At 41.0% G+C, this 23,050-nt stretch overlaps 1 protein-coding gene across 1 annotated transcript; it reads left to right on the top strand.

The window, feature by feature from the left end:
* Positions 1 to 19,078: 19,078 nt before the first annotated feature.
* RFPL4B (ret finger protein like 4B) lies at positions 19,079 to 19,984 on the top strand. Its single transcript, XM_060114540.1, has one exon. The coding sequence runs from the start codon at positions 19,079 to 19,081 to the stop codon at positions 19,982 to 19,984; it is 906 nt and encodes a 301-aa protein (XP_059970523.1).
* Positions 19,985 to 23,050: the final 3,066 nt, after the last annotated feature.

The raw sequence follows: 23,050 nt of genomic DNA, 5'->3' as shown, positions 1-23,050 counted from the left end.
CCCACATGCCGCGGAGCAGCTGGGCCCGTGAGCCATGGCCGCTGAGCCTGCGCGTCCGGAGCCTGTGCTCCGAAATGGGAGAGGCCACAACAGTGAGAGGCCCGCGAACCACCCCCCACCAGCAAAAAAAAAAAAAAGAGAGAGGGAAAATAATTACTTGTAATTATATTCCAAAATTTAAAGATTCTAGAAGACCTCCAGAAGAATCCCTTGAGAAATATCAATGATCTACACTACCAAAAATGATTTACAAAGTATTAATGTAAGGTAAATATAAAATTGGGATTGTGACAGCATTAGGTAGATTAGAAGAAAACTATCCAGACAAATTGCTATGAGATAGTGAGCAGGCCCTTCCTTTATTATCTGTCTGTCTGTAGATATGACCGGTGCCCTATTTTGACATTTGCAGAGCAGGTCCTGACATGCTGATACCTTTGAAAGCTTTCCTAAGTGTACATACTCACTTATTCGGGGAGACTGAATTGTTTTTGGCTAACTTATCCTGAGTTAGAATGTACATGCTGACCTATCAACTTATTTACCTTTTGGCATATTGAAGAATTTGAGTTTCTTTTAACACTAACTCTATTCTGTTCCAAACACCTAAATTTTACTGGGATATGTGCTAGGCAGCCTAGTTCTTTTATAATTCTTTTCCTATTCAAAGCTTCTTCTCACTGGACAGGGAAGCTCACGGAACCAGCTGGAAACCAGGACATGTTGGATGGAAGAGAAGCAGAGCATGCAGTTGTTGGGCTCATTCTCTGATGTAAGTGAAGGCACCTCAGTTCAATCAGCTGAAGTGCCCATTAGTTATTGAAGAACTTGAGTGTTCTGAAAAGCTGAAGACAAGGCAAGGCTGGGGCAAGTCTTACTTATTCATCACTCAACAAATATTTGTTATCTAATGACTGGGAATACTAATCGGAGTGAGATTAATTTTTTGCCCTTAAGGCGTTCATGATGTATTGAGGAAGACAGACAAAAATCAACACTGTGCTAAGCGCTATGGAAGAGGCAATGTGTGAGCGCTAACGGGGCCTCGGCTGGGCTGGGAGCAGCATGCACTCGGGGTCCCCCAGACTGAGATGAGAGGCAGGCACGCTGAGGGAGCTGCCCCCACCATCTGGTGGTTAAAACGCAAATAAAACATCTTTAATTTAAACCTTGGCATTTGGAGATGTTACAGACTGGATGTCCTTGAGTCTGAAATGCAAAGTATATGTGCTCAGAGATGGAGTTTTTCCTGCTGATTCAGAGGAAGCCAGCTCTGAGCCCCAGGATGGCTTTTGATCTGAAGAGTAATCACTGTTTGTTTTCTCTGTAATCACAGAGAATTTCAGCAAAGCCTTTCCTAACAACAGCCAGAGCCGTTCTTTTAAATACTCCCTGCGTTTCATATTCTCTGTTAGGTACTCTGCATAGAGTTTTTATCAAAACCTTGTAAAATAGTATTATTTTACCTATTTTGCAGAGAAGAAAATAGAGATGTAGAGAAGTTAACAATAACTTAGTTACTCAGTAAGTTTTGGAATAAGAATTTTAGTCTGTGACATACTACCTCTTTATGAATCCCTGCTCTCAGTTATATAAAATCTGCAAAAATTACAATCTCTTACTCAGTCTAATTTATCAGTGCCTGCAAATTACTTCCTGAACAATATCTCTAGGTGGCTTCTAAAATGCTTTAAAATGCTTATTTTTAAGTTTATAAGAATAAAACATATAAATAATTTTTTTAAAAGGAAACAAACAAAAAGTTAAGTTCCAATTTGAGGGAGAGCAGAATGAGGTTCTTATTCTGACTTTTTTTTTTTTTTTTACAAAATGTGTTACTCCCTTGAACTGCAGTTTCTTTTTCTGGAAACTAAAAAAAGTGACTTAAATGATCTTAAACCTCTCTTCCAACTCTAAGATTCTTTTATTTTGATAAGGAAATACGACATTTCTGTCACTGATGTGAACCAAGGGAAGACTTTTGTTATATCAGTGTGATTGTCAAAACTGGACACATTCTTGACTGAGACAGTCCAGGGGAGAAATTCCTACTGAGGACCACACTCCAAATATTGTCTTGAATTCAGAGGCATACCCATCCATTTTCTCCACAGGTTGTGTAGAGGTTAGTGTGCATTGCTTGGTTTCTGATGTTCTGATGTAAGGATCTGATTTAAAAGTTCATTTCCTTACACAACAGGAGCAGTGTTTGTAGGTCAAGCTCCCAAAGTCTGAAATCCTTGAACTCTCTAGGACATATCCTGGGCATATGATTTAACTTCTGGCTCCCTAGGTCTTGAATGGAGCCATTGGAAAATACGGAACAGGGAGAAAGGACCTCACCAGCAACTCATTTTATTTCTAGACTGAATAGCATAGTTGAGAATCGTAATGACTTTTGCCAGTCGCCTTACTTCTTGATCACTACGTGATTTCACTGCTTCTGCACAGCACGACTGAATTCTGAGTCTATCTGCCTCCTCTGCTCCCACGCTCGGGAGAACAAACACTTGGGATGAAAAGACAGGACACCTGGCAGATCAGGGCCACTGCAGACAATTGGTCTCCAGTCTTAGCTGGGTCCTCAGAAGTTCCTCTCAGTGCTTTTACTTGTTCAGAGTTGCCGCCTTCCAGTTACCTTAATGATTTCCCACAAACTCACAAGGCTCCTTCTGACACCTTTTACTGCCCTCTTCCTCTGTCTCCAAAGATGATTTTGCTGTCCCTATACTGAGGACATTTAGGTCCCAGGTAAGCCCTCCATCAACCACCAGCTAGGTGTCAACATGCTCCCTCTGTCCACATCCACACTGGCTCCCATGCACTGTCTTACTATCTCAGAGGATGGCTTTCTCCCTCTCAAGTCCAAGTCCTCTAGGCCACTGACCAAAGTCAGTGACCTAAATCAGTGACCCACAGGCCACTGTGGAACTCTCTGGCATTTTATTCCTACAGTCATTGCCCTACCCTCCTCACTCTCCAACCTTCCTTCTCCACGGGTTTCTAAAAAAGTAAACTGGCTTTGAGGCCATTTCTCTCTCTAGCCATCATCAAGTCTCTCTTTTCTTTGAGAATATAAAATTTTCAAAGGAGTGGCTAGACCCCTAACTCTGCTTTCTTACCTCATACAGGCATCCGACCTTGGAACCCACCATTCCTTAACTGCTCTCAATAAGGTCACCAATAATGACCTCACAACCCAGATGCAATTGACCTTTCTTAGTCTTTATCTCTGAGGGTCTGTGTGCTGCACTTGGCAAAGCTGACCACACTCTCTTTCTTAAAACACTCTATGTTTTTCCTTGGTTCCTCCAACACTGTGTCCCCCGGTTCTCTCCTTAACCTGGTTGTGCTTCTCTCTCACGTGGGCTCCTCTCCCTCTACCATCACTTAAAAGTTTGTTGAAGGCAGGGCTGGGTGTTAAAGCGTAAGGATTTTTGAGTTGTCTCTTACTATTTGTGCTTCCATAGATTCTTAACCCCTCTATGCCCCAGTTTCCTCACCTTTTAAAATGGGATTGATAATATTTCTCATTGTTATGAGGGTTAAATCAGATAACACATGTAAAGTACTTAGTATGGATTTTTCATTTCAAAGAGAAAATTTAATTGTTTTGAGCTAACTTAATTATATAAAGAAGCATTCTAAAATGAAATATTAGTTTTCCAATTTGCAGTAGCAGCTCACCAATATCTTATCACGTTTTAGGTTTTTCTAACTGTAAATGTCCTAGGAATTATTTTAAAAATGAAGAAAAAAAGGTGCTTTTCTGAATTTGTCATGACAGAGCCAATTCAAATTTTTAGTAATAGAGGAATATTTAGCAAGATTTTAGGGCATCTAAGACTGTTTTAAAATAACTAGATGTCTAGTTTTGATGGCTACCAAAGATTTTTTAAAAAATAAAAGTATTACAACTAAAAAGGAGATTCAAAAACATACAAAATTTCAACACATTTGAATTTCTTGAATCACAAAATTTTTATTTAACTTGTCCTTATTATTAAAGTGAGCCAATATTTGTTTTTAAAAAAAGGTAAGTTCTAATTTTATTTCTGATAAGTTAGTGCAATTACCAGAGATCTGTTGGCTCCTTTATACAAATAGGATAATAATATATAACTGAAACAAATTAGGTTGATTTTGAACTTATGTGTGGAGGGCACCATAAATTAGAGCAAATTTATTGATTTCATGTTGTGAGGAGCTCGGTAAGTTTTATTTATGTGCTTTATTTCATGTTTCTTTTTCTTACAACCTGAAGCTGAATGTTAAAAGTAAACATTCTCAGACCAAAATGGATTGAGTTGAGTCTACATTTTGAGCATCAGATGTCTGAATAGGTTCCATGTCTGTATCTAGAGCCCTTTCATCTTCATCATCCACTCAGTACTTAGAAATAGAACTTATGATTAATGACTGTATCTTTGTATCTGGTTATATAGGGCCATAATAATATGACAGTAGTTTCAACTCTCGGCTTTTTTTTTTTTTTTTTTTTTTTTTGTGGTACGCGGGCCTTTCACTGTTGTGGCCTCTCCTGTTGCGGAGCACAGCCTCCGGACGCGCAGGCTCAGCGCCCATGGCTCACGGGACTAGCTGCTCCGCGGCACGTGGGACCTTCGCCGACCGGGGCACGAACCCATGTCTCCTGCATCGGCAGGCGGAATCTCAACCACTACGCCACCAGGGAAGCCCCAAGTCTTGGCTTTTAATGGGAGATTATTCACATTTTTACAGCCCATTGACCCATTGAGAGGTGCATCTTTTACTCCCCCTATAGGAGGAGTCAGAAAACTGCATCCGTTTCTAGGATATCCCCTATCAAAAAGACACAATGAAAACAGGCAGCCAGTGGTAGGGCCATTTAGTGACTTCCTCCAGCCATCTCTGTTTCCTGGTGCAATTTAAGGTGGATGAATGGTTCCCTCTGGCTCCAGGCCAGCTAACTGGCCCTGGAGAAAATCATTCTCATACCCACACTTGATGCACACGCACCCTTTAGTTCTCTTTCCTGCCTTGCAGCCCCCCAAATAAAATTCTCATACTGGAGGAAGCAGCAGGTTCTTTCATTGCCATCTCTGGGCTACAGGAATCAAAGAGCAAAATGGATGTTTTCCTCTGAGAACTGGCACTGAACAGAAGGAAGGAAACGACTACTCCAATTCAAGCATGTTTTAATCTCTGGAGAAGTGGGGACAGAGGAGGGGCAAAATTGGCCAAGGAATCAGTGGGAAAGTCATAAATTTTGTCTCTTATCCCAGCAACTAAGATTCTCCATTTACAGTGCTGCCTACTCCTTTTTCTCTTTTAAAAGGGTTTGGATAATGAACAATCACTTTCTAAATTCTCAAGTTCAAAAATCTCTCAGTGGAGGAAGAAAAGGGAGTTTTTGAGTAAATCTCTAAAGGCTGGATGAATCGTTTGAAAACATGCTCAGAAATTTCAAGATTCACACGCACCTCATGAATACACTGTCCTAACCTAAACTAAAGAATCTGGCAGCAAACAAATCCACAATTTTTTACCTCTTTGATACTTTATTCAAAAAGGCCAACTCATAGTCTCTATTTCTTTTAAAGAATTGTCTATCACTGGAAAATACAATGAGCAGTAAACACTATTGTGATCCACTTTTTAAAATGATGATGCAGGGCTTCCCTGGTGGCACAGTGGTTGGGAGTCCGCCTGCCGATGCAGGGGATACGGGTTCGTGCCCCGGTCCGGGAGGATCCCACATGCTGTGGAGCGGCTGGGCCCGTGAGCCATGGCCGCTGAGCCTGCGCGTCTGGAGCCTGTGCTCCGCAATGGGAGAGGCCACAACAGTGAGAGGCCCACGTACCGCAAAAAAAAAAACAAAAAACCACCACCAACAACAAAATGATGGTGCAGTTTGACCTGAACCTAACCATTAGGACACAGGTAGACAGATCCAGATTGGGGGGCATTCTAAAAGTCAACTGGCACGGACTTATCAAAATGTCGGTGTCCTTAAAAGCTTAAACAAGAAGGTGTTGGTGGTGTTGGTGATGGTGGGCTGTTCTAGAATCAGGAGATTTTAGAGATATGACAAGCATATAGAATGTAGACCCTTACACCTTGATTCTTTTTTTTTGCGGTATGCGGGCCTCTCACTGTTGTGGCCTCTCCTGTTGCAGAGCACAGGCTCCAGACGTGCAGGTTCCGGACGCGCAGGCTCAGCGGCCACGGCTCACGGGCCCAGCCTCTCTGCGGCATGTGGGATCTTCCCGGACCGGGGCACAAACCCGTGTCCCCTGCATCAGCAGGCGGACTCTCAACCAGTGTGCCACCAGGGAAGCCCCACCTTGATTCTTGATTGTGATAATGATATTGTCATTGTGAAGGAGAATTCCTTTGTTCTTTTTTTTTTGGATTTTTTTTATTAGTTTCTGCTTTATAACAAAGTGAATCAGTCATACATATACATCTGTTCCCATATCCCTTCCCTCTTGCGTCTCCCTCCCAATTCCTTTGTTCTTAAGAGCCACATGCTAAAAAAAGTATTTAGAGCAAAATGGCTTGATGTCTCCAACTTATTATTATTATTTTTTAAACCACAACATAATGTGCAGCTGCCCTACTCTTGGAGTAGAGGGAAAAAAACATTTGAATCATGAGGAAGAAACCTCTAATATGCTAGAAAAATGAATAAGGAAGCCAGGACAATACTTTGTTTATAACTTGCATATGCAACATGCCATACTCTAGCTGATGTGAGAATAAGGTATACACATGTCTTCTATTCCTGCTGAATCTCATTCTCCCTAGAAACCAGGAGGGCACATCTTATTCCTCCATCTCTCCCCTACATTACACAGCAGAGTGCCCAGCACAGCATTATTAAAGTGCCAATTGAAACAAATGGAATTACAGAATGTTTTTTGAGAAAGCAGTACAAGTGGCAAAGTACTGAGTAATGGACAGAGAGGTGAGTCTTTCAGAGGTATCAAAGAATTGGGGCAGGATTTTGAAGTTATCCATCTTGCCAATGAGCTGCTGAAAACCAGTCTTTATGGACCCAGGTGCTAACTGTCAGATGCTCAAAAATGATGACCCAGCAAAATAGCAGTATGGTCAAATCTGTGACTGAGGAGTCTTTAAAAAAAATGTGAATTTATATCAAGCTACCCTTGATATTCTTAAAGTAAGAAGCCCCAAAGATTTGCTTTAAAACCATGTTCAGAAACCGCCACATGTGTATATGCCCAGTCCCTAGGCTATATGACCTATTAAAACACAATGATTTTCCACCAGCTCACATAATCATGGAATTTTTCTTTCAAATTTATGAATCAAGCCCTTAGTGTGAGTAGACAGTGAGGGAATTTTTTTGTGAATAGCCTCCCTATTATCATGGTTCATGACTTTTTACAGTGCAATTATTGTGGCACATATCATAACGTAATTGAGATTCTAGAAATGAAAATGGGTGGTAATTGAAGGGACATAGTCAAGAAAATGCAAATGCCATTTTATTTGCAAATTAAATTAAAAATATAGTGAAGTGGGTATAGAAATTGATTGAAAAATTAATTGAGAGAAACGAACTTGGAATACTTTGTAAGGGACATCTGTAAGAAATTCCTCGCTCTAACACACTTTTTCAGAGAGTAAAGCTTTTCCTGTAAGCTAAAACTTTAGTTGAAGCCAGACTAAAGACAGATCATTAGAAGATGTCAGAGTAGCCGAATTTATACTCTGAGGCCAAATGGTGAACTTGTGGACTTGCCGGGCCTGAGCAACAAGCAATAGGGAATTTTTCCAACATGAACTCCAAATCAATATTAGGCTAGAGTTTTTTGTTTTTTGTTTTAACATTTGCCTTCTTTTCTTTCTCTTGCTCTCTCCCTCTTTCTCAATCATCTCTGTCCTTATGTTGTTTTTAAACTGCCTCTTCATCATGGAACTCATAGTCTACTAGGAGAGCTGGATTATAAATGAATAATCACATTCAATAATTTGATTATTTGGTGGGAGTAAAGATACAATATTAATAATAATTATATACTAGGATAAGTGCTCCAAAGGAAATGAATGAGGTTCAATAAGATAGTTTATCAAAGGCATGAGACTTGGGTCGGAGCCCAGGGAAAGCTTTGCAGGAGAAGTAATGTTTAAATGAGAAAGGACCCCTTTCAGGTCCAAAGAGCATTTCATCAGTACATGCTCCGGCACTGCGGGGAGGGGCTTAGCACATCATAGAACTGACGGAAGGACCGTGTATAGAGAACAAAGGGGGAGAGTGGTGGGAATTGAGACCATAGAGGGAGACAGTGTCCAGACACTGGGCAATACATGCTGTGTGGGCCTGGGTAAGGATTTTGGTCTTTATCTTAGGGACAATGGGGATGCACTGAAGAGTTTTAACCAAGAGGCAGAGAGTGGTTGGTGTGAGTAACAGAAAGACTGGAAGGAGGACAGAGTGATGCAGGGCCACCAGTTAGGAGGCTGTTGTTGGCAGTTGGGGCCAGAGATAAGGATGGCTTAGCCTGGGGTAATGGCCGAGGTGGTGGGAGGTGTGTCTAGCTGTGAGAGGTGAGCACCTTGGACAAGCACATACAGAGAGGAGGGGAAAGCAGAGGCTTGGAAAGTTTCTGGCCAAACTTGTTTGAACATGATACTGGCAGGTGCTTAAAATTAGGGGTCCAAATGACATTTTGCTTGGCTTTGGCCTTCCTGGAAATTATATTTGGATCACGAGAAAGGATGAAAAACTTCCCTCTTCTACAAACGCATCTCACTCTGGGAGAGAGAGAAATCGGTGACTTTGTTTAGTCCCTTGAGCAGTGAGAGCCATGGTGGGTGGGTGCTCACAGTTAGAGGTTTGAAGCCTTGTCTAACTCTAAGGAACTGGGTTGTTTTGAACTGGCAGATCAGCCTGCAGGAGAAAGGAATGGCTAGATTAGCTGAAGTGCAGAATTTGTGCTGAATTCTCCCTAAATTGAGACATAGATTGTGTCTTTGCACTGTTACCTTTCCTTGAAAAGCGACTTTAGACCGTTTCTGGAAGATCTGTAGATATCAGAAGGCTCAAAAGCGAGTCTTTCTTGCAAAAGTTCTTTCAGTAAAACTGGTTACCAAAAAACAAAACAAAGCAAAACAAAACCACCCATTCCTTTGATATAATTAACTTAAAAAAATTATATCCTTTGATATAATTAACTTAAAAAAAATCATGCTGGAGCCCTCTCAGTCTTTTGGATTGAGCAACAAGAGGGTAAGAACCATCACTGAACAAAATCACACGGCGGGAGTCCCCTCTCCCTTGCTCTTTTCCACACTGTGCTGCTGTGACTCCTATTTCTTTTCAGATGCTTGTTTCCCAGGGACTGAATTCTTACTTACCTACTTAAGGAGTCATCCTACATTATTATTCTCCCCAGAGTAGTTTTTACAAGACCATGCCTAACATGTTAGGGGGAAAAAATGTATTTGGAATCGTGGCATTTCAAGCCCTCTCCTAATGCACAGGACTTCTCAGCAGCCAGCCAACTCCTTGCAAAGCTGGTCTTACCGGGGGTCACTAGTATTAGCTACTAGTTGTGTGCCAACCATGTACTAGGCACAGATTATAATTAACTATTAAATTGAAATTCACCCAGTATTCAGGTTTTAGTAGCATTGGTGAGTTGGTGAATTAAATCCACGATGAAATTCGATTTGCATTTCAAAACCTCTTTCCCCACTGACCCACCAAAAATGCTGACAATCTCAGCTAACAAGCCTATGTGTGACAGTTCAGTGTTATGCATTGTCTCTTTCCTTGCTACTACCTTACTACTGCAGAGAAAGGACCAGAAATTAGGTACCAAGATGAAAGATAGGAGAGGATGGACCAAATATAGACTGTTGAGCTTTGAACAATTGATTTCTGATAATCCTGGAAGAGCAAATAAAACAGACCTACATGAAGATTTTCTTTTTTTCTACATGTACCTAATTCAGTCATCTTAGAGTGGTGTGCTTCGGGATTTGATTTTTTAAAAAAGCCAAAACAGAATGCCATTTTGCCTGTTCTCTGTGATGCCAAGAAAAGTGATCACAGATTTTATAAACTGATTTCCCCTCAGTGAGACAATTTCTTGTCTAATTTTACCCCATTGTTCCTAAAATCATCGTCCTATGGATCTCAATGAATCTAACGGCATAAGTGCACACCTCTCATTTATATCTTTTTCTTGTAGTCATAAAACCTCCCACAAGTGAAAGGAAAGTGATGCTCATCGATTGGTTTCCTGCTTGCCTTCAGGGTTAGAATCAAAAATATTTCAGTCTGGGGCTTCAGTTCCCCCAGGGACACGGTAGATGGCAGTGTGCGATGAAGATTCCTGTCTCTCAGCCTTGCAGGGGCAACTGACTGGGAAGAGATGGAATCTCTGGACAGGAGTGTTGTTTTTTCCAGCCCAGTCAGAGGAAAAGGTTATCCTCCTAGGAAATGATTTCCCTACATAAACTTGGTTTTGCCGAATCAGTAACTGAAGTTATTTGAACTATACTGACACCAAAGAATCTTATTCTTCTTTCATTTAAGCCTGAAAAAAAATCTGCACTTCAAAACTCTTCTTCAGTGCATGGAATAATCTTTCAGTTATATGATGTGCTGACCTCCTTGTGCTTCAGTTTTTATTAATCCCTGACACAAGATCACTCTGGGCAACCTACAGATAAGTCCTCTGGACATTTCATAAGCACAAGCTGGATATACTTTGTGATTTGACTTTTCAACATCATATCTGGACTAATTTGAGCATCAGTGTATACCTTCAAGGCTATGTTTAATTAGGTGAATGTTCTTTGGTTATTTTAAAGTATTTTAAAGTTTTTTTGCATAATATCTTCCCTAAAACATATTGATTATTTCCCAATAGCCCTAAAATATATGTTCCAATATATGAACTGCTAGGCCTTCTCAGAGTTGCTTGCATTGGACTGGATGGAGGCCTTTGGATTCCAGAATTGTGTTGTCAATTGCAGGGATCTCTTTCCTCAGTGTCTTCAACATAATCTCTTTTGGGGGTTGCTTTTCCCCTTCCTTAATTGCTGGTGTTTCTCAGGGTTTTCTGCTCTAGGCCCTCCTTTCTATTCTGCACGGCTTTTGTGGGCAATCCCAATCACTCCCGTCTTCCAGTTACCATTTACATGTCCATGCTAACCCCTTCTATGTCCAAGTCTGCAGCCCACATCCTTCCCTTGAGATGCAGAACTGTAGATACCTCAAATCTATATAGACACTTAGATGTCTCCCTGGCACCTATGGTAGGGGTATGGGAGACAGAGGTGTGGTAGTACATTATTTGTGGTTGGAGTACATGAATCAATAAAGAAATTCATTGCAAACTATCCATCTATAATACTTGTTGGACACTTCCTGTGGACAGTCATGGATAATTGGAATTATTTTAGGGTGGGAGGAGAGCTTGGTTAGGAAATAAAGCTATACCAATTTACCTCCCTAACCTTTATGTAGAATAGGTTAGTTGACATTGCTTTCAAAAGTCTTTGATGCTATTTTAAGAAATGAGCATTAATTGGTATGAAGGTTCTGAAAAGATGTCTAAAAACAACCCAAAATATGTTGTCCTCTGTATGTAGATGTGGTTTAAAGATGTATGAGGGGCTTCCCTGGTGGCGCAGTGGTTGAGGGTCCGCCTGCCGATGCAGGGGACGCGGGTTCGTGCCCCGGTCCGGGAGGATCCCACATGCCGTGGAGCGGCTGGGCCCGTGGGCCATGGCTGCTGGGCCTGCACGTCCGGGGCCTGTGCTCTGCAGCGGGAGAGGCCACAGCAGTGAGAGGCCCGCGTACCACAAAAAAAAAAAAAAAAAAAAGATGTATGAGTAACCAGCAGTCCGGTACATACCACAGACCGTCTTATCTACTTCACTTCATTATTTACTTTCTCATATATTTGTCTTACCTCCCTTAATGGTGCTGTAACATATAGGGCATCAGCAGTGTCATTCCTGTTTTGGGATCGCCTCAGTATTTAACAGCGTGCATATCTCAAAGATGGCAGGCAATCATTGGATGTTTGTGTGAAAGGCTTAGGGTGCAGCTGGCTCTTCTGAAGAAGGACAGTTATTTTGGTTAGTTTATTTGGACTTACCTCATGACAACGGGCAGCACAGTGTGTTGTGTTTATAGTAATTGAAACATTGGACTGCATAAGGCATCCTACACTGCGTACACAGAACTGGGCTGACTCTGCTATTTAGTCATTGCCATTTCTTGTCTTGCAATGATACCGTGCCAAAGAACTCACTAATAGAACTGTAAAAAAACTGAAGAGCTAATGTCCAGGCACACAAGCACATTTAGAAGTATAGATAAGCCAATGAGTCACACTCGTCTCTTCAGTTAGGTGATAAACTACCAGTAAAATGCAAAATGTGGTAGAAAATATAGCTGGGATCCAGGGTATTCAATCCCCGGATGAAGTCTGATGAGACTATCAAGATAGCATGGATCCATATAGTTCCAGAAGCTAAAGAATTAGATTAACACCTATTTTAATTGAGCTTCAATTGGATTGGATTGTATGCATAAAATTCACTGATTTTAACAGGGTAGAATTTTATTTCTGTCTCCTGTGAAACACTAGAGGTAGGCGATCAAGAGAAGTTTAGTAACGCACCAGGGTCACACAGCTTGTTGACAGTGGAACTTTAAATTCATCATCTGAGAAGTTAAAATGATAACAGCACCTACCTTCTGAGCTGCAAGGATTCAATGCTAGAAAACGTGACATACTTAGAAAAATGCCTGGCAACACAGTAAAAGTGCTCAGTAAGTGTTATTTAATAATGTGAGAGACCTCAGATGAATCAAGAGATCACATCCATAAATGAAACCTAACATAGTGATAACTTACTTGGAGGAAGTATGCAGGGTGCTATGAGAGGATATAATTGGGCTGACTTCCCTGGCAGTCCAGTGGTTAAGACTCTGTGCCTCCACTGCAAGGGGCAAGGTTCAATGCCTGGTCGGGGAACTAAAATCCCACCTGCAGCCAAGAAAAACAAACAAACAAACAAACAAACAAAAACTGGGTTTCTGACCTAGTCTGGGGAATGCTCCCCGGAAGAACTGACACTCCAGCTGTATCTGAACCATGACTAGGTGTTAGCTGGGTGGCTGGCTGAACCTGGTTGCAGCCAGAGAGAACTGACCTGTCCTGAATTAGCAGGGAGCACGGGGAAAGGACTGAAAGGAGGGTTTGTGGATTTCAGAAGATGAGGCTAGAGACAGGGGCGGCATTTTGTTCTGTATTCGAACAGCAGGGGGCAGCCACCAAGGAGGATGCCTGCGGGGAGGATGGAGTTATTGAGGCTGGATCTTCGCCTTATTCCTGAGCCTGATTTGCAGTCTCTGACCTCCGGGAGGCTGATGAGCCCTGCCCGAGGTCGGGACTGCTGGCGGCTTGCCTTGATTACCTGGATTTCCCGAGGGCAGGGCGGGGCGGGGCGGCTCAGGTCTTTTGAAGAGATTTGCAGGCTGCGTTCAATAATATCAAAAAACAAACAAACAAAAACATTGAACGTTAGATAGTTAGGGGGAAAGGAAATTTATTTTGACTCGGGCTTCCTCACCTACATAAAAATATTTCATCAGCCCTAAACCAGAGGAGAAAACATATGGATAATCTGAAAACACTTATACTTGGCGCTAGAAATCGCAAAGATAAACAGCACCAGAGGCAGAGTCACATGTTTGTCATTGCTCCTGCACAATCACCACTCACGCAAATTCACACTGACCCCCTATGGCCTCTGCTCAGACTCGTACCTACAAGGTGACAGAAGGGTGAGGCTACTTGGGGTGACTAAGCATTACTTCTTTACTTGAGGGTGGGTGGCCTAAGGTCATTGAAATTTACATAGAGACCCAGATTAGAACTTGCTATTTTTACAGATAATTTGCTGTAGATAAGCACCTCTGTGGCCAGTTCTTATCCAGATAGGAACACACTTTGTGAATAAAACACATAAACATTATTCAATTTTTTTTCTCAATATTTTTGACAAGAAAACCCACCAGAGGTACAAAATATAAGAGGTCCTGAACAGGACTAGAGTACGGATTACATATTATCAAGTATATAACTATGGAGTCTCATCATCCTTGACGTTTTTTGTAGAGTCTGTCCTTTACAATAAGTGCAGAAGTGCAACATTCTACATATTCTAAAATATTCTCTTCGTGGAGCTCACCGGGTCTGCAAAGCATGGCTCCTTTTGAAGAGGAGAGCAGGGAGCACCATTAGTGGGCTTTGGTGGCATTAATAATTCAGAGAGGTGCCCTCCATCTTCTTTCAGATACACAGAAGGGTCCACTTTAATGTATAACAGGGCTGCAGAGAAGAGAGGAGTCAAGTCCCATGCCAGGGGATGGAAACTAATTGTGAAAAGTTGCCCCACTACAGCTGCTGCCTTATGAAAAATATAAACTGTGGTTTAAGCAAACACTTCATCTTCTTGTAGGGATGTTAGATTCCCGACAGGGCTGACTATGTCCCCCTCCCTCACCAGAGGCTGCATCTTATCTAACTAGCATGTGTGAAAGTCAATTTATTTTTTAATCAGGAAGCTACAGAAGCAAGCTCATTTTGTGATTTAATCTTAACTTGTAGAAGCACTAATGATAATTAAAAATTATTCTAAAATTAAAAAAAATCTTCATGCACATTTTTGATATGTTGTCATGAGCGTATTAAGACATTACAGATAAGTGGCTCCAAATATTTCCAGTACCTGAAAAATTTTTAAATGACATTTCTTCCTGAACTCAGCATTATGGTAGTAATGAAGAATCTGGAATTAAAGTATTTCTGGGGAAGAAATATTTCTCCCAGCAGACAAAGACTCAGAGGCACCAGCGAGTCAGTGTATAATCAAGCCACAATCAGAGCTGGCTGAAAAATGTACATCAATGAGAGATGATGCTTTTTGTCATAGTTAAGCATCTGTTGAGAGCCTATTATATATCAGACAGTGCTATAGAGAACAACCTGATTTGGCATTGTCATCGCAGTTAAATAATTTAAATAGAAAAATAAAAAAAGAAAGGAACCTCATCATAATTGGGCAAAGGTAGGAAAATGATTCATATTTAGCTACATCATATGAATTAGTTCTGAGATTGCAGAAGCCATACAAAAGGATGGTTGGGTTTGTCGTTAGGGTCTTTGGTTGCCAAGAAACTAAGATTTGGGGCTGTCTCTTGGAGTTATGAAATTTGATGTAGAGCAATGGTCCTCCAATAATGGTCAGAGGGGTCCTGACCATTAGAGGCCCTATTAGGACATCTAATACTAATTAGGACAAGTTCTTCACTTTCCAGCTAAATATCTGTGGGAAGCCAAATTTTCTTCACATAGTTCAACCAAAACAACATATCGCAACAGATCAGCAGAGGCAGATGTGAAAATCCATCTGTCTTCTGTTAAGCAGGAATTACAGTGATTTGCAAGCATGCAAAAGAGTGGTATTCTATTCACTAATTATTATTTTTCTTGGAAGGAAAATAAAGTTATTTTTTCATAAAACTGTGCTATTTATGTTAACATATAATAGTTTTATTTTAAATGAATTAAATAAATTCTTTAAAAATTTCCCTGTTTTAATTTCTAATGGTGTGTATATGGAGAAATAAAATTCACATAAACACAAAGATTTTTGGGGTTCTCAGGTTTAAGAGTGTCAAGGGTCTTGAGATTAAGATTTTAAAAAGTTTGAGACCCACTGCTATAGATGTTTAACTTATGAAAATGGAATCAGCCAATAGATAAAAATACAATGAAAGATGTGCAGTTGCCCTTGCAAGAAGGACAAGAAACTTCTGGGAAGTGGGAAGTTATTCAGAATGCGTGTATTGTAGGGAAGTGTTTATTCTTAGATTGCCCTTAGCAACAGGAATTCATTTACCTTCCAACTCCCTTTATGATTTATTTTCAATTAATTTTTTAAGAATTGAAGTGTAGTTGATTTACAATATTGTGTTTCAGGTATACAGCAAAGTGATTCAGTTATATATATACTTTTTTTCAGATTATTTTCCATGGTAGCTTATCATAAGATATTGAATAGAGTTCTCTGTGCTAGACAGTAAATCTTTATTGCTTATCTGTTATCTATTTTACATATAGTAGTTTGTATCTGTTAATCCCATACTCTTAATTTATCCCTCCCCTACTCCCTTTCCTCTTTGGTAACCATATGTTTGTTTTCTATGTCTGTGGGTCTATTTCTGTTTTGTAAATAAGTTCATTTGTATCTTTTTTTTTTTTTTAGAATCTACATATAAGCCATTTCATATGATATTTGTCTTTCTCTGTCTGACTTCACTTTGTATGATAATCTCTAGGTCCATCCATGTTGTTGCAAATGGCATTATTTCATTCTTTTTTATGACTAATATTCCAGTATATATATATGTATATATCACATCATCTTAAACCAATCATCTGTTGATGGGCACTTCGGTTGCTTCCATGTCTTGGCTATTGTAGATAGTGCTGCCATGAACGTTGGGGTGCATGTATTTTTTCAAATTAGAGTTTTCATCTTTTTTGATGATTGTGTCTTAGCTCTCCTTCATTATGATTTTCATTGCTCTTTCTACTTCCAATACAGACACTATATAATTTATTGTTTAAACTAGAACTCTCTTAAAGTAAAGGGAGGTTTTATTAATATGGCAGGGCAACAGGCTTACGTGGCTGCTCTCTTTCTTATCCTGTTCAATAACTACCCTCCAAGAGAGGAATTGCTGAATCAAAGGATATGAAAACTCTTCTAGATCCTGTTCACTAACAAATGTACTAGAGATGTGATTACATTAGGCAAGACTTGGTTAGATTTCAGTAGTGCATTTCTGTATTTGATCTCTAAAATATTTTGTTATTTAAAGTTGAGCTCTGAAATTAGATAATCTCATTCAGATGGCAGTAGGTTCGCTAGTTGAACTCAAAGAGGATAACTGTAGTACTGTGAAATTTGGCATGTGATTTCATGCCATCATCTTGCCCCGGAAGAGTAAGTTCACTTGATAAGATTTGAGGCCTAGACTTTGATCCTGATTGTGGGCGGGGACTGTGCCCCAGGCACTATAAAAAGCCAGATTGTCTGAGCTCCCACTCACTTCACCAAGAAGCCTGGAGAGGTAGAAGTGCAGACTTCAGAGCTTCAGGGCATCAGCTGAAAGTCCCCAAATCAATGTAAGCAATCATTTCTGTCTGGGTTGTTTCCACTATCCCATTTCTCTCTCATTAGCTATAATTATCTTTTGAATACCCAGGGGTGGAATTGCTGGATTATATGGTAGTTTTATTTTTAATTGTTTGAGGAACCTCCATACTGTTTTCCATAATGGCTGCACCAATTTACATTCTCACCAACAGTGTACAAGTGTTCCCTTTTCTCCACATCCTCACCAACATTTGTTGTTTGTAGATTATTTATTTATTTATTACTGTAGGTCCTTGTTAGGTCTATTTTAAATACAGCAGTGTGTACATGTCAATACCAAACTCCCAATCTATCTCTCCCCCCAGTCCATTCCCCTTTGGTAACCATAAGTTCATACTCTAAGTCTGTGAATCTGCTTCTGTTTTGTAAGTAAGTTCATTTGTATCATTTTTTTTTTAGATTCCACATATCATATGATGTCTGTCTTTCTCTGACTTACTTCACTTAGTATGATAATCTCCAGGTCCATCCATGTTGCTGCAAATGGCATTATTTCATTCTTTTTTTTTTTTTTTTTTTTTTTTTTTGCGGTATGCGGGCCTCTCACTGTTGTGGCCTCCCCCGTTGCGGAGCACAGGCTCCGGACGCGCAGGCTCCGGACGCGCAGGCTCAGCGGCCATGGCTCACGGGCCCAGCCGCTCCGCGGCATATGGGATCCTCCCAGACCGGGGCACGAACCCGTATCCCCTGCATCGGCAGGCGGACTCTCAACCACTTGCGCCACCAGGGAGGCCCTATTTCATTCTTTTTAATGGCTGAGTAATATTCCATTGTGTTTATGTACCACATCTTCTTTATCCATTCATCTGTTGATGGACATTTAGGTTGCTCGCATGCCTTGGCTACAGTAAACAGTGCTGCAATGAACATTGGGGTACATGTATCCTTTTGAACCATGTTTTTCTCTGAATATATGCCCAGGAGTGGGATTGCTGGATCATATGGTAGCTCTATTTTTAATTTTTTAAGGAACCTACATAGTGTTCTCCATAGTGGCTGTATCATGTTTGTAGATTTTTTGATGATTGCCATTTGAACAGGTGTGAGGTGATATTGTGGTTTTGATTTGCACTTCCCTGATGATTAGCAATGTTGAGAATATTTTCATGTGCCTGTTGGTCATTTTTATGTCTTCTTTGGAAAAATGTCTATTCAGATCCTTTGCCCATTTTTTAAACTGGGTTTTCTTTTTTGTTTGTTTGTTTTGATGTTGAGTTGTATGAGTTCTTTGTATGTTTTGGATGTTAACCCCTTATCAGATATATAAAATGCCTTCTCCCATTCAGTAGGTGGCCTTTTCTTTTTTTAATGATTGTATTTAGGTGTGGAAATTCTTTTTCTTCAACTGCAAGTGACTTACAAAGTAATGCTGTTTAGGGGGTAAAGACTGTGCTCCTGGTTCCTGTTAAAGACCCAGTTGGGGAAAAAAAAAAAAAAGACCCAGTTGGGCTCACCTCCTACGGGGAGAAGCTGTGGTCAGAGCAGACAAGACTTCACCTGGAAGTCTCCAGACAAGGTAAGTTGTCCCCCATGAAAAGACAATGTCCAACTGTCCTATTTCTCTTTCTTGTGATCACTTAAATTTTGGATAGTTTTCCTCACAGACAGTGCCTTTGCTAAGATTCTCTGTTGACTTAGTGTCACTTTCATGTCTAAACTACAGAAAGATTTACCTTATTTAATTTTTGTATTGGATTTAGGTATATCCTGACTACTGAAGAGCAGATCAGGTACTGAAGGCTCCCGATCACTCCCAGAAGCTAATAAAAGGCCACTTCAGATCAGTTCTGCTAAAGAGTGGACTTCAAGGACCATGGCCAACCGTCTGCAAGAGGAGGCAGCCTGTCCAGTCTGTCAGGAGGTTTTCTTCAACCCCATTGCTCTCTCTTGTGCCCACAGTTTCTGCTTTCATTGCATGCAAACTTGGATGGAAGAACAGAAGGATCTGAAATTGATCTGTCCCGTATGTCGAGGCATCAATGAGAATCCTCCTTTGGAGGAATGGCAAGTTGGAGAACTGATTCTTCTCATCATACAGCACAGTTCCCAACTGGAGCAGGGTCTGCATGTGAATGATGAGTACCTGAAGTTCTGGGAGGACATAACTCTGGATGCAGCCACCGCCAACCCCTTTCTTGTCCTCTCTGATGACCTAAGGAGTGTCCAGTGTGGGAAGATCTGCCAGAACCTGATGGAAGATCCCCAGAGATTTGCATACTGGCCTTGTATCCTGGGCACTCCGTGCTTCTCCTCTGGCTGTCATTACTGGGTGGTAGAAGTGGGAGAGGGGAATGAGTGGGCTCTGGGGGTCTGCAAAAAATCAGTTGACAGGAAGAGGAAGAGCTGTTTTTCCTCTGAACATGGCTTCTGGATCATCAGCATGAAGGCGGGAATAATCTATACCTGCTCTATCCCAGAAACTAGAATTCCTGCAAGCCCTGGCCTTAGCCAAGTAGGAATTTTTCTAGATATTGAGTTGGAAGAAATCAAGTTTTTTGATGTTAGCAATGATGCCCTCATCTACATACACAGTAATTTCTCCTGTTTGGAGCCTTTGTGTCCATTCTTTAGTCCTGAGTTCCCCGGAGAAGGTGATAATGGTAGCCCCCTAACCATCTGTCCATCAGGAACTCATCCCTTCCTAAAAACGTCCTGTGAGGTGAATGAGATCTCTGATGTGAGAAACGTCAGAATGACCCAAGAAGAGACAATTTTGTAGACTTTGTAGCTAAGCAATTTTTATTGATTTGAAGGTGTATTTTGTAGACCTTGCAGCTAAATAACTATGGGGTGTAGGAGGTGTTATTAAGCACTTTAAAGCCTCAGTTTTTCAGTCTTTACTTGAGGATAATTATATCTCACAGCCAAACAGCTGTGATGATCAGAGACTACACTGTGCATTTATTCTGTAGTATATACAATGGGGAGTTTTAGATTATAAATTAAATTATTACATTTTGTGGAGAGGAACAATGCCTTTTTCATTATTTTATGCCTTTTCTATAGTATAATTCCTGATAATGATAACTGTCTGGGGAAAAAGAAGAATGAGATGCCAGAGTGAGATATTTTGACATGAAATTTAAATGAGAGAGACAAATGTACTGGGAAAGAACTGTTTTTTATTTTTGCTTTCTTGAAAGACAAAGAACCTTTCACTGAGGTAGATATAGTTAGTGGTGATTCATGTTTGTCCTAATGAGAATGTTCAATAATTGGCATATTGGGTGGTTGTCAAAGTGGTATTGTATATATGATGGCCAAAAAGGTGCCAATAGGATCAGTCAGAGAGCATCTGTCCTGGACTCCTTGCTTGGTGCCCTGCAGTTAACATTGCACTTTCCTCTACCACAACTCGTTGTCAGTAGATTGGCTTTACTACACACGGGTGAGCAGACCCAAGTTTGGTCCAGTAACAGTTTCTCTAAGATTCTGGACCTTCTGGAATCAATTATATAAGGAGGGAAATGACTGTTTGGAACACTGGATCCTCTCACAACCTATCTGTAGTTTGTGCCCCTCCCCTCCCATCACACCCACACTGTTCTAGACTGCAGTTTCCCACACCCCAGTCTTAAATGCTCATGATGGCTCCTTTTCAAACCATTCAGGGGCTTTCGGGTTGTATTTTTAAAATTTTACTGAGCCAGCCACTTCCAAGGTGGCATCTGTCCTAGGAATGCTGGGTTGGGACAAGTTCTCGACTGTGACTTTGACTTCCCTTCCAAAGAGACCCAGAATTGTTGCAGGAAGAGGGACCCCTTCCAGGGCCCAAGAGTGGGCTCTTGTCTAACACTCAGAAATGAATCTCCTGAGGAGACATATGTACTGACAAAGCAAAAGACTTTACAGTAAGTCCCCTACATAAGAACCTTCAAGTTGTAAACTTTCAACGATGCGAATATATGTTCGCATGTCCAATCATGTAAGTTAGTTTACATGTCTGGCATACATTGTCACATATGTGCATCCTCTACAAGTGGTTGTGCTTTTGTGTATTTTACTGTACAGTACCGTATAGTACAGTACAGTAGTACAGTATCTTTATTTCAAGCCCAAGTTGTCCAGAAGCAAGTGTAAAAGCAGCGGTGATGTAGTTGGTACTGCTAAGAAGCGTCAAGCGATAATGATGGAACTTGCTGTGCAACATGAGGAGCTTACTAATGAAGTCCTGATGGAACTGCAGGCCCAGAGAAGGGACAAAGAGAGACAATAGGAAGAAGAAGTAACTGAAGAACCAAAGAGATTCACAACACAGGAAATGGCAAGGAGATTTTCTTTATTTGAGGAGGCTCTGTTAGTTTTTGAGTCATAGGACCCGAACGTAGAACAGTACATGAAGGTTGCAGCAGCCGATCAGAATGTAATCCAGCACTACCGTGTCATCTATGACGAGAAAAAAAGAGCTACTACCCAGACATCACTGGATCATTTTCTCAAGAGGGTAGATAGAATTGAATCCAGCAAGGAACCAGAACCATGCAGTCAACGTCAGGCGTGAGTGAAACTGCAGCCTGCCCTCCGTCTCCTATTGCTGACGATCCTTCAGCTCTACCATCTCCCACCTCCTCTCCCTCCTCCAGTCAGTAACTCTTCTTGCCTGTTCACTCAGTGCCAGCCCCTCTATGCCAGCTGTTGTACTGTACTACTGTACTTTTCAAGGTACTGTACTGTAGGATTAAAAATGTTTTCTTTAGTTTGTGTGTCTGTTTTTTTATGTATTATTTGTGTGAAAAGTATTATAAACCTATTACAGTACATTACTGTATAGCCGATTGTGTTAGTTGGGTACCTAGGCTAACTTTGTTGGACTTACGAACAAATTGGACTTACGGATGTGCTCTCAGAACGGAACCCATTCATATGTAGGGGACTTACCGTATTGGGAAGGGGCTGTGGCTGGGCGGAGAGCTGCAGGGTAGTGGCCTCAGGTTTTATGGTAATAGGGTTAGTTTCCGGGATGTCTCTGGCCAATCATCTTGCTTGGCCCATATATGGTCTGACTCAGAGTCCTTCCTGGTGGCGCCAATATCTCTCAGCCAAGCTGGAGTCTAGCGCAAAGGATTCTGGGAGGTTGGTAGGACAATATTATGGGATGGCGCCTCCTCCTTCCTTTTGGCCCCTCCCGAATTCTCCTGGTTAGTTTTCAGTGGCAGCACCATGTTCTTTATCGGGACCTCCTGTGGTGAGACAACTCATCGTGCCTGGCCAGTGCGAGCGGTTTCGGTCAATGATTCCCTAATAGAATTGTGATCTCCTGTTTCTTTCCAACTCCATTGGATATGAGGGACAGCCCAGTTGTGGTGTTTTGCTGTTGTTGTTATTCCCTTTTGATCCATATGATTTTATTTCAGGGGTCTCCTTGCCCTTCTCTGACACTGGGCCTAGGTGGAGACCACCCCAATCCACCTTAATAGGTGTTTGTACTGTTGAAACAAAAGTTTTCTGAGACAATACCTATGACGAGTGATAACACTATAATTTTCTTTTATTATATTTTATTAGAAAAGATGCTGGTCTCACACTAATTTGATTTCAGAATTCACCAATAGGTTAGAACTTCAATTTGAAAAGCTAGGAAGGTCCCTGGGCTTCTCATGTCTTTGAGTGCTAAAGAGAAGGCAGCCCCAGTTTCCTAGGACTAGAGGTAACAGTATGTGTTATAATCTGCATATTTCAGCTTCTCTCAAGGACCATTTGCTTTAAGGGACTTTCTGTCTCTTCTTCAGGGGGATTTCAGTTCAAGCTTTCCTTCATCCCAGCTAAAGGACCTGAGTGATTTTTT

Source organism: Mesoplodon densirostris, chromosome 12 (assembly GCF_025265405.1).
Source record: "Mesoplodon densirostris isolate mMesDen1 chromosome 12, mMesDen1 primary haplotype, whole genome shotgun sequence".
Lineage (NCBI taxonomy): Eukaryota > Metazoa > Chordata > Mammalia > Artiodactyla > Ziphiidae > Mesoplodon > Mesoplodon densirostris.
Note: the sequence above shows the minus strand (reverse complement) of the source record. Positions and strands in the feature narration are given on the sequence as shown.

Excerpts from the sequence above, each read along its gene's own strand:
- RFPL4B (XM_060114540.1), top strand. The coding sequence starts at position 19,079 with ATGGCCAACCGTCTGCAAGAGGAGGCAGCCTGTCCAGTCTGTCAGGAG.